General features: G+C 36.1%; 1 protein-coding gene across 1 annotated transcript in view; it reads left to right on the top strand.

The window, feature by feature from the left end:
• The window catches only part of LOC115981984 (structural maintenance of chromosomes protein 3), a 28,246-nt gene extending 18,673 nt beyond the window's left edge, over positions 1-9,573 (top strand). Inside the window, exons 27-30 of the mRNA XM_031104454.1 lie at positions 6,209-6,304; positions 7,210-7,384; positions 8,721-8,906; positions 9,246-9,573. Of these exons, the coding sequence (XP_030960314.1) occupies positions 6,209-6,304; positions 7,210-7,384; positions 8,721-8,905 (456 nt within the window). The 3' untranslated portion in view covers position 8,906; positions 9,246-9,573. The remainder of the gene's footprint in view (positions 1-6,208; positions 6,305-7,209; positions 7,385-8,720; positions 8,907-9,245) is intronic.
• The last annotated feature ends 2,643 nt before the right edge of the window (positions 9,574-12,216 follow it).

The following is a 12,216-nucleotide window of genomic DNA, read 5'->3' as shown; positions in this document are numbered from 1 at the left end:
ATGGCTCCGGTGGCTGACTTGAGCTCGAGCTCACCCATATCGGTACCGGAAGTCCACGGCGGGAGTGGGTCTTGCGTCCAGGTGAGCCCGAGCTGGATCACCCAGCATCCCACCTTGCCGATACCGGTAGCGGAAGTGGTCAAGGCCACTCGTGAGCTGGGTTCACCACCCTTAGCTCCGACATGCCTCTCGCTGGAGCCGGCGAAGGTGCTGCCCTCAGAGGATCCGGTACAAAAGCTGGCAGAAGCAGTTTTGAATGTTCCTCAGCAATGGGTTTCGCCGGTGGAAGAGCTTGGGTGCACCGGGATTCTTCCGAAGCTGGGTTTCAGGCTCAGTTCTGGTCGGAACAGTTTGTTGGGTCATATTGAGTTGTCGGGTGGGTTGATTTCTGAAGCTAAGAGGTTAGTAATTCTCGATTTTGTGCCGAGATGGATCGGAACTCCTTTTTCCGATCAGTTTCTGGAGTTTCTGCGAGCTGGGTCGATGGGTTTCGGAGTATCGGGTCAGGAGGTTAATACTTTCTCTAGTAAGGAGCTTTCAAGCTTTCCTAGGGAGATTGTGCTTGCAAGGGATGCAGCTGATTTTTCTGTGGGTTTTGGTGAAAATGAAGTGTCAGATTGTTTACCTCTGCAAATCATTGATCCGGGTGTGTCAACAAATTTGGAAGAATTGAAGGAGGCCACTGAGGTATTGAGTATTGAGAATAAGTTAGATATTTCTAGTTGGGTGAAGCACAGAATTCCTGGGTTCAGTAAATTGGTTGGGTTGTCAACGAATCGACATGAGAAGTTGTGCATTGCTCTCTTACAGAGGCTAGAAACTGAGATGGAAGCAGCCAATGTGTTACACAGGAGAGAAATGGGTAGTAAAAAAGTGGCTAAGTCCAAAAACAAGGGACGTAGAGAGTTGCAAAACTTGATATGTTCGGTGAATTATGAGAGGAGATAAAGGGTGGTTTTGTGTTGGTGTCATTAGTTGGGGATAGTTTAGTGTCTATGAAGATAAAAATGATTTCGTGGAATGTTAGAGGTTTAAATGATCCTCAAAAACGACTTGTAGTGAAGAATTTGTTGCGGGAGTGGAAGTGCGATGTTGTTTGTTTACAAGAGACGAAAATTGCTAGCATGAATAGACAATTGGTTTGTAGTTTGTGGGGTTGTCCATATGTGGATTGAGCTGTTTTGGAGGCTGATCGGACTGCTGGTGGTATCTTGCTTATGTGGGATAAAAGGGTTTTGGAGAAGGTAGAGGTTATGGTCGGCATTTACTCAGTTTCGGTTAAGTGGCAAGGGGTGGGGGACGGTTTTATATGGGCATGCTCAGGGGTTTATGGCCCAAATGAGAATGTTGAGAGGGGTCACATGTGGGATGAGTTGGTGGGTATTCAGCAGTATTGGAGGTTACCATGGTGTTGCTTTGGCGATTTTAATATTGTTCGCTTTCCTAGTGAGCGTAGGGGTGAGGCACGTTTGACATTGGCTATGGAAAAATTCTCTGAATTTATTGAGGATCTTAACTTAGTAGATTTGCCTTTAGACGGAGGTAGATACACATGGTCCAGTGGCACCGATCAACCAGCGATGTCTAGGATTGATAGAGCATTGGTCACTCCAGATTGGGAGGACCATTTCCCTGGTGTTCTTCAAAGGATTTTACCACGTCCTATCTCAGATCATAGTCCAATTCTTTTGGAGGTAGGGGGAATGGCAAGGGGGAAAAGTCCGTTCAGATTTGAAAATATGTGGTTGAAGACGGAGGGATTTGTGGATAGAGTTCAGTTCTGGTGGAATCGGCATTCTTTTGTGGGTACTCCTAGTTTTGTGCTTGCAAAAAAGTTGAAGGCTCTGAAAGAGGATATTGTGCAATGGAATCGCCGAGAGTTTGGTAATGTAGAGCGTCAGAAGAAACAATTATTGGAGGAACTAAAAAAATTAGACGCCAAGGAGGGGGATTTTGGTCTCACTGATGGGGAGAAAGGCCATAGGGTAGCTTTGAGGTCCCAGGTGGAACATCTTCTTTCTTTGGAAGAAATTTCCTGGAGACAAAAATCTAGGATGTTATGTATCAAGGAAGGGGATAATAACACCAAGTTTTTTCACAAAATGGCTAATTCTCATAGAAGGTTTAATCATCTAAGGAGTTTGGAGGTGGATGGGGTGGTTTTTGAGGAGGAATCCGAGGTGTCTAATCAGGTAGTACAATTTTATAAAACTTTGTACAAGGAGACTGAGAGTTGGAGGCCTTTTGTGGAGGGTTTGGAATTTGATCGTATTGGGGATGTGGAGAGGGTTTGGCTTGAAAGGAAGTTTGAGAGGGAGGAGATACTTCAAGTTGTACGTGATTTGGAAGGGGACAAAGCTCCAGGTCCGGATGGGTTTACTATGGCTTTTTATCATCTCTGTTGGAGAGTAGTGGAGAAAGACGTCTTAGCGGTCTTTGAAGAGTTTTTTCAACATTGTAAGTTTGAAAAATCCCTTAATGCTACCTTCATTGCATTAATTCCTAAAAAGAATGATGCTTCTAATATTAGAGATTTCCGACCTATTAGCTTGGTGGGGAGTGTGTATAAAATCTTGTCTAAGGTTTTGGCAAATCGATTGAAAGTGGTATTAGATCAGTTGATCTCTGAGTCTCAGAATAGCTTTGTGGGTGGGAGACAAATTCTTGACTCGGTTCTTATTGCGAATGAGTGTGTGGATAGTTGAGGGAAGAGTAGGGTTTCTGGAGTCATTTGTAAACTTGATATTGAGAAAGCCTACGATCATGTGAATTGGGAGACTTTGTTGAATTTGTTGCATAGAATGGGCTTTGGAGTGAAGTGGTGTAAATGGATCCGTACTTGTATATCCACAGTTCAGTTCTCTGTTTTGATTAACGGGTCTCCAGCTGATTTCTTTAGTAGTTCAAGAGGTTTAAGACAAGGGGATCCGCTATCTCCTATGCTGTTTTTGATTATGATGGAGGTGTTTAGTAGGATGTTGAGAAGAGTGGAGGAAGCCGGTTTGATTCGTGGCTTTAAAGTTGAAGGTAGGAGGGGTGGTGGGGAATGTGTTACACATCTACTGTTTGCAGACGATACTATCCTATTTTGTGATGCGGATGTGGAGCAAATCCTTCACATTCGATTGTTGTTACTTAGTTTGCAGGCGGTAACAGGTTTGAAGGTTAATGTGCATAAGAGTGAAATGGTTCCAATAGGGGTGGTTGATGATGTGCATGCCCTTGCTGAAATTTTGGGTTGTAAAGTCGGTAAGTTACCTATGACTTATCTTGGCATGCCTTTAGGGGCTTCACATAATTCCCCTTCAATTTGGAATCCTATTCTGGAAAAATTTGAGCAGAGATTAGCTGGGTGGAAGAAGCTGTATTTGTCTAAGGGGGGTCGATTGATGTTACTCAAGAGTACATTATCTAGTCTTCCTACTTATTTTCTATCGCTATTCACAATTCCTACTCATGTGGCTAATAGAATTGAAAAACTACAAAGGGATTTTCTTTGGGGTGATAGCAGAATTCATTTGGTAGGATGGGACAAAGTTTGTGTGCCTATAGCTAATGGTGGTTTGGGGATAAGGAAACTTACTACTTTCAATAAGGCCTTATTGGGGAAATGGTTGTGGCGGTTTGGGAAGGAAGAGGATCGACTATGGAGGAGGGTGGTGGTTCAAAATATGGGGAAGAGTGGGGGGGGGTGGACCTCAAAACTGGGTAGGGGAGTTCATGGGTGTGGTTTGTGGAGAGGCATTCGCATGGGTTGGGAGGATTTTAGTAAGAATTGTCAATTTGTTGTTGGGTTGGGGAATAGAGTGAGGTTTTGGCAGGATGGGTGGTGTGGGGGTCAACCTTTTCACTTGGCCTTCCCAAGGTTGTATGGTATTGCTATTGATAAGGAGATATCTGTTGAAGCCTCCTTGTCAAGGCAAGGGGAGGAGAATAGACGAACTTGGGATGTTCGTTTTATTCGAGAATTTAATGATTGGGAGATGGAGGAAGGGCTACATTTTCTTTGTATGCTGGGAGCTAATATTCCTCCTATGGATGTGGGAGACCGGATGAGATGGAAGTTGAAGGTTAATGGGGATTTTGATATCCGGTCATATTATAACAAATTAAGGAATTCTCCTTCAATTGTCTTTCCGTGGAAAGCTATTTGGAAAGTAAAGGCCCCTAGGCGAGTCTCCTTTTTTGTTTGGTGTGTAGCTTGGAATAAGATCCTAACGGGTGATAACCTAAGATTGAGGAGACTGGTGCATTTTGTGGACTGGTGCATTTTGTGGACTGGTGCATTATGTGTAGACATAGTGGAGAGTCGGTAGATCATTTACTTCTTCATTGTGAGATGGCTTATCGGTTATGGAGCTTTGTCTTTATAACTTTTGGCGTGTCTTGGGTTGTACCTAGTTCGATCCCAGACTTGCTTTTTGGCTGGTGGAATTGGTTGGGGAAACACTCGTCTCAGATATGGAATTTAGTTCCGTTGTGCATCTTTTGGTGTATTTGGAAGGAACGGAATCGGCGGACTTTTGAGGATTTGATTAGCTTCGGTGATCAGATGCTGGCTTCTTTTAGTGGGACTCTTTTTGATTGGTCTCGGGCTTGGGGACTCACGACTAGTGATTCTCTCCCTTCTTTCATTATCTCTCTCTCTCTTTGTAATTAATTTGTGGTTTGGTTTTCTTTTTTGCTTTTTCGTTGTTTCCTCCTTGTACTTTCTGGGTTTGCTCTATGTTTTTTATGCATAGAGTAGCCATTCGTATATATAACATTCTTACTTATCAAAAAAAAAGAATGATTTGTGGGCAATGACTTTTTTAACATTGTCTGTCTGCACTTGAAACAGTTTATTCAGTATCTTAACAAGGTTAACTTTGTAATATCCTTCTCTTTTGATACTGACTTCTAGGTCATTGTATTATTATATAAAATGGCGTATCTGACTGCAATGTGAATGTGTGTGTGTGTGTGTGGGGGGGGGGGGGGATTAAGTTATACTTAGTGTAACTCTTTACAGGGATTAAGTTATACCTAGTGTAACTCTTTACGATATTATGCCAGTCCATAACTTTTTATAGAATTAATATTTTATAAATCCGACCTTAGATTTGATATTTTAGTTGCTTTTAATATGTATGCTGAATTTTGTGTTAATTGGGTGTTATTTACTATATAATCCACAAACTCATGTTTTGAATGTAATTTTAAAGTTAAGAAGACTTGAAATTTAAACATTTTATGATGAAATAGTTAATTGGTCTCCAATCATCTTGGTATTCAACAAGCATGGAGGGTATAAGGACATAATGTAATCCAACGATTGATTTGTCAAAATCTCTTTTTAATGAAAAGGTATGGAGTGGTGTAACATCTCATAGAGTTAAACCCGGTGTACCTAACCTCATATATATATATATATATATAATCAGACCTGTTGAAGTTTCAATTGTTACCACCATTCAAACTTCTCCATTTTATTATTTTGTGTGAGTTTCAGAAAGGTACCAATAAAAAAAAATTATGTTTCAGAAAGGAGTCTGAAATATTCTGTCCTCTAGTTGGCCTAAACTGACCCTCAAATTATATGAAGAAATCATAAAAAGAATCTTCTCGAGTTGATTGTTACTATTTTCAAACGTCTTCATTATATTATCTTGTTATTGTGTGTTTGAGAAAGGAGTCTGAAATTTCCTGTCTTTTATTTTTTAGTGTTAAACCCTGAAAATGTATGAAGTAATCATGAAAAAATCTTTTAGGAGTTGACTGTGCCACAAGAATTATAGCTTGTTTGAATTATGTTCCACCCTGATTTTTACTCCCCTTTGTCCTGCTAGAAATATTAGAAAGTATTTTGTTGCAGACTTATCACTAGTTCTTTGACGTGTTTCGGAGAAAGATAAGAATATAAAGGGAACCTCATTTTGTATGGTCTACTCAATTTTCCTCTATTTTTTATAAATAAAATAAAATAAAAGGAGGGACTTCCTTAAGTTATTATTATTGAATGTGCTTCCTTATCCTTTTTTCCTTGCTATACTTTTAGGTTTATTTTGGTGATTTTAAACAATGTTTCCTTCAGGAAAGATCCATTGGGAATTATAGAATTTGGATATCCTTTTTAAAAACATGTCTTGCTTTTCATAAAGCTTGTCAATATCTTGAATTATTATTATTATTAATTTATATATAAATAAGTTTTGGTTCATTTCTTCAGGATGGTGATCAGGGCGATGATGATCTTGATGACGATGGACCTCGTGAAGCAGATTTGGAGGGAAGGGTGGAGAAATACATTGGTGTGAAAGTGAAGGCATGTATCTTCTTATGTGAGACTTGGAAGGGGCAAGGGTAGAATGGCTGAGTCAGGATTATCCTTTAAAAAAAAAAAAAAAAAAAATTGGGTGGTTCCCGCTGGGGAAAGTGTTGTGGAAGTAACTACTAGTGCAAACTCCAATTTTATGAACATTAATTAAAAAAAAAAGTGGATAAAAATTAATTAATTATCATAAACACTTAATTTTTTAGTGAATGTGAAGAACAAAATATGTTTTAAGCCTATTAATACTTCATTTACCCCAATTATTTTTCATGTTCATAAAGTAGTAATTAGATCACAAGAAAATAGAAAAATCACTACTTAAAGACCAACTATGAAGGAAAGCAATAAGATAAGATTATAAATATACTATTGAAAGGATGTAAAAAGAAAAAATGATTGATGAAAAAGGAAATAAATCAAATTATCGGAATAGGATTGTAGGAAGTAAGCCATTGACTTGTGTTTGGTGGTAGTAATGTGACAGTACAACTAGAATGATTTCTGCTAAATTTTGTTTTTTCTATAAATTTGAAATGCACCCATATATATTATTTTTTGCAGTGTTTGGATTTTGGAAGTTAACACCATTGAAACAAAAAGTGAAATTAACTCTACTGAAACAAAGAGTCGTTGACTTGTATGAGGGGGGAGTCTGTTTTCTTTGTTGGATTGAGGGGATAATTGAAAAGACCCATTTTTTTTGGAGGTTGGGGGTTTGGGGGGTGGGGGGGGGGGGGGGGTGTGGTTGTTAAATATCGAAAAAGGGATCTCTCTTTTCCGCCATTGCTTTTTGCAGCTGCCAGGCTTTAGAACCTCGGCTGGCAGCATCTTCCATTTCATTTTAGCCGTTACATTTTAAATTTAACAATGGTCCAAATTGGCTTCTGGTGTGGCAGGTTTCTTTTACTGGGCAAGGGGAGACACAATCCATGAAGCAGTTGTCTGGGGGTCAGAAAACTGTTGTTGCCCTGACGCTTATTTTTGCCATACAGCGATGTGATCCTGCTCCCTTTTATCTTTTTGATGAGATAGACGCAGCATTGGATCCTCAGTACAGAACTGCTGTTGGAAGTATCCTTTGTTATGTTAGCTATGTGCCTCCTATCAGATTTAATCATTCAATCCTTGGTTTTTCATGTACAATTTGTTTTTGTAGTTGGTCTGGGGTAGCATATAAACATTTCATGGGGAATTGAGAGCCTCCTTTGTCTCGAATACTCCTCAGTACCAACTAGCTTAAGCTTCTCTGTGTCAATTGGCTTATCACAGATGCTTAGCTTTATATGTTAGTGCCCATATAATCAGATTGATGCACAAGCTGTGTCAAAACTTTAGACATTTTTTATATTGTCTTTTTACAATGTACTTAAAAGGAGAGAACTTGTTGGGATGACTTCAGCAAAAGAGGTAACCAGTGTTGATAACTGAAGCTTCATTTAAGAGTCTTAACAAATTGAAGATGAAATTGGAAATAAATAATAACTGTTGTGGCATTTAATTAAGTTCAATAATATTTTTAATTACTGCAGTTTTCCTCGATGAATCAGAATGTAAAGTCATAATGTTTAGGGTAGCCTAGTGCTAACAAGGGTTCGAGTTGCTCAATTCAGGTGGCTGCATGTCTTACATTGGGGCTTTATATAATAACAGTTGGGTTTGAGTAACCACCAACTTGCTCATATTATTTATATTATTATTTTTTCTTATTAGTAAGTTGCATATGCACCTGGTGGGTTTTGAACTCATAAGTCATGATCTCACTCTTCACCTTTCTCTTACAAGAGAAGAACCAATTGAGCTGGAGCTCATTGGCAACTTGATTCTTGGTCCAAAACTGTGAAGCAACATCTAGTGAATAATGAAATGATATCAATGGATACATTGTAATCATTTAAGTAACTTTTTTTTCCCAAAATGGTTGACTAGGTCTGATATAGTTTTGCTTGGTTTTGGTATGGTAGGAATACAATGGATTTGATTCAGATGTAGCTTGAAACCAAACAGTCCTGCCCTACGTAGTGTACTTTAGGTGAGCTGTTTTGTTCAAGATGGCCTAAATGGGCTTCATATGGTGAAGATGAGATCATAATTTCCTTAATAATAAAGCACTTTTGATTCCTTGTATTTTATGGGCAAAATTGACTTCCAGTTTCTACCATTATAAACAAGAAAAATGGTTAGTTACACGGCTATAAACCCTATATGCTTGCTTATTCCAGTAAGTTGCTCGTCACTATTTATTGCTTTTGTCAATCCATTTGCATAATGACATCGTCTTGCATATATTAGGGAGACTCAATACCAATTGTTGCATACTCTTTAGGCCTTCTGTTTTCAGCTTGGTTTTAGCTAATCACTTAGTCATTGGAAGCTATTGTGTTTGATCCTTAAATCAGCTGTTTGGTAGATATGATACGTCGCCTGGCAGACATGGCAAATACTCAATTTATAACAACAACGTTTCGGCCAGAGCTTGTGAAAGTTGCTGACAAGATATATGGGGTGACACATAAAAATAGAGTGAGCCGTGTCAATGTTGTCTCCAAGGAAGACGCACTAGAATTTATTGAGCAGGACCAATCTCACAACTAAGGTCTGGACCATTTCATAAGTTTTGCCTTAAAATATTTTGCATATCAATGATTTAAGAGAGGATGACTGACCAAAAATTACAATTTTACATTAAGAGTATTATTTACACTGCTATGTTTAGTGGTGTTGACCTTTCCTTCGGACATGGCAATGACTACTATAGTGATTTTTCGAGCTCAGTGTAGCATACCCCAGCTGCCTGGCAGTGTCCCCATCATCCAATCATTAATTATGTTTGTTTGTGGCTCATAATATAGTATTTGCATGTTCATAGTTGAAACAAAGTACCATTATTGATCCATGTTTGGCTTAAAATACCTTTTTTGTTGCTGCCATGTAGGGGACAAACGCTGGGCAGATTGGAGTGAGTGCTTTGGGCGGTTCAACTTGGTATGATATATGTTTGCTTGTGGAGCCACAAGACTGTATAGAAGCTCTTAAACTTGGTATGATATATGTTTGCCTGTGGAGCCACAAGACTGTATAGAAGCCAAACAACTCAGCTAAATCATGTTGTACCCATCTTTTCCAGTATTATTGTTGTAGATTTTATGGAATTAACTTAGAAGCGGGAGCAACATATTGGAATGCTGAAGATTTTATACTAATTAGTCGCAGACCTGTGTGTCGCGCGTAATAATATTTTTAGGGTAGTCTCATTAAATATATTTTTTGCAATTTCGACTAATCTAATAAATAGTAATGTATTTCATAATCATATTTTTATTTATTATAGGGACAATCACTAATGTTATATATATAATTTGTCGAACCAAAATGAGTACAATACAATTTTTTTCAAGAATTCAAAAGGTAATTTAGTGAAAATATTAATTTTTTAATATAAGTTATTTATAACATTTTGTGTATCATTAAAAAGTATATAAAAGTTGGAAATTATTTTTTTAGTTTTAAACAAAGTTTTTCAAATCCAATTTTTTCTACCGCACAATAAAAAAATACGAAGAAACATATCTAAACAATTAATAAAACATGACAAACCTATAATTCAAAATACAAAAGAGATGAAAAAATAAAACTCACATCGAAGTCAAACTCATTTTTCCAAATATGTAATGCATATCAAATATGATATGATCAAGCTAAATATTCAATGTATAATAAAATACAAAATTTATAATAAAGCTTGGAAGAAGTGCAATAGAAATATGTTGTTTTCAAGTAAAAGTTCTTGTTATAGCTTTATACATAATGTTTGTAATTCTTTTTCCTTAATAATAATAAACAAAAACCAAGAGTACAATTCCAAAGGGGGAAAAGTAGAGAATTGTTTTTGTTGAAAAAAGAAGCATTATGTTAATACTGTCATAATCTAATTTAACATCTAATCTAATATGTGAAAAATGAATAGATAAATAAATAATTTTAAAACGCAAAATTGAATTTATTTTCTTGAAAATCTCAAAGAATACACTAATGAGATAAGAAAGATGAAGAATAATATAAAATATTCATAAATGCTTAATACAAGTACTCAAGCATCTAAGAACATCATATAACAAAGACAACAATTTTGCTGTTAATTTGTTGAACAAAATATTTAAACAAAATATTTACAAACAGTGACAGGAAACTACACAAAACCATCTTCTTCAATTATATTAGCTGTTCTTTATTATGTTATCCAGACTATCTTCTTTTTTTCTAAATACATTAAAATCCGACAACACAAAATATGACATATTATAATATGATTTTTCCCCAAATCAGGTCAACAACAAATATCATTCATTAAAATTATTTTGGGTTGTAAAAAATTGATTAAAAAAAAAAATACTTGCATCAAGAAACACATATGAATTAGTCAATTATAGGATAATAGGGGTACTGACCTCTAGTAGGAGATCCTTCTATGGGGCAGCTGTTAAGTTGTATTTATTCTACCATCAATGATTAAGCAAGATCTGTGAATACATCTTTTTGTGGGAAAATTATACATGAAATGGGAGACAATTGCAAATTTATAATAAGGGGGTGAGAATAATAGGAAAATGGGGGTACAAACATCTAGTAGGACAACTCCTATGGGGCAGTTGTTAAGTTGTTTTTTTTTTTTTTACCATTAATGATTAAGCAAGACCTGTGAATGCATTTTTATAAGTATTTTTTTATTCTTCATTGATTTCATTTTTTTAGTTATAGACAACCAATTTTTCACAAAAAAAAAAAAAAAAAAAAAAAAATCAAAATTAGAGTTCTAAAGAATTCAAATATTTGTCAATCTAAGGTTGAGATGTAAGAAAAATAAAAAAATCCAACAAAGAATGAAAAAAAAAATTGAGAGAGAGAGAGAACATTTTTTTGTGAGAAAAATATGCATAGACTGGGAGAGAATTGCAAATTTATAGTAAGGAGATGAGAATAAGAAAAGCCAAAATAAAGGAAGATAAATGAGCAAAATTATATGTAAAGTTAAAACCATTAGAAATGAATATGTATAGGCAATATTTTTGTTTTGATTTTTTGTTGATTTATTAATTAGTTATAATATTAACATTAAAGTAGATGAATATGTAAAGATAAACTTAAAACCGCCTAAAATGAATTTGTAAAGCCAATATATTTAATATTGTCAAAAACATTAAAGGTAAACAATAAATTTGAAAAATAATAGGGTAAACTACATATTTGTTCTCTATCATTTACACCATATTTCAATTTTGTCTCTAACCTTTCAATTATGTCAATTTGGTCTCTAACTTTTCAGTATTGTGTCAATTTAGTCCCTACCATTATATATTAGATAAAAATTGCTAATATGACAAACGGCCAAAATAAAATCTTAGTTTATTGTCACACCAACGAAAACTAATTTTTTATTTTGGTCATTAAATATGTCATCAATTTTCATCCAAAAGATAACGGCATGGATTAAATTAACATGGTACTGAAAGGTTGGGGACCAAATTGATACATTGAAAAAGATTATGGATCAAATTGAAATATGGTGTATAGGATAGGGACCAATTATGTAATTTATCCACAATAATAATAACGTGACCAATGACGTGACAGATGAGGTGGCTCAACAAGAGCGTAACAATAATAAATGCTAAGTTTCAACTTTTATTTATTTATTTATTTGGAGAAAACTTTTAGATATATGTAGTACCGATATAGATATAGATAGACTAAAGCTATGGGTATTACAAACATGTGTGCCAACTACAAATTTTTCTCACGTGGGTCTCTCTAGAGAGGTTTAACTCGATGAAACCCATGCCTCTGTTCTTTGAATAGAGCTTCTTTTCCCTTGGTGGAAACGCATTTTTTTTTCCCCCTCAGAACTC

Source organism: Quercus lobata, chromosome 1 (genome assembly GCF_001633185.2).
Source record: "Quercus lobata isolate SW786 chromosome 1, ValleyOak3.0 Primary Assembly, whole genome shotgun sequence".
Classification (NCBI taxonomy): domain Eukaryota; kingdom Viridiplantae; phylum Streptophyta; class Magnoliopsida; order Fagales; family Fagaceae; genus Quercus; species Quercus lobata.
This window is presented reverse-complemented; position numbering and strand designations above follow the sequence as displayed.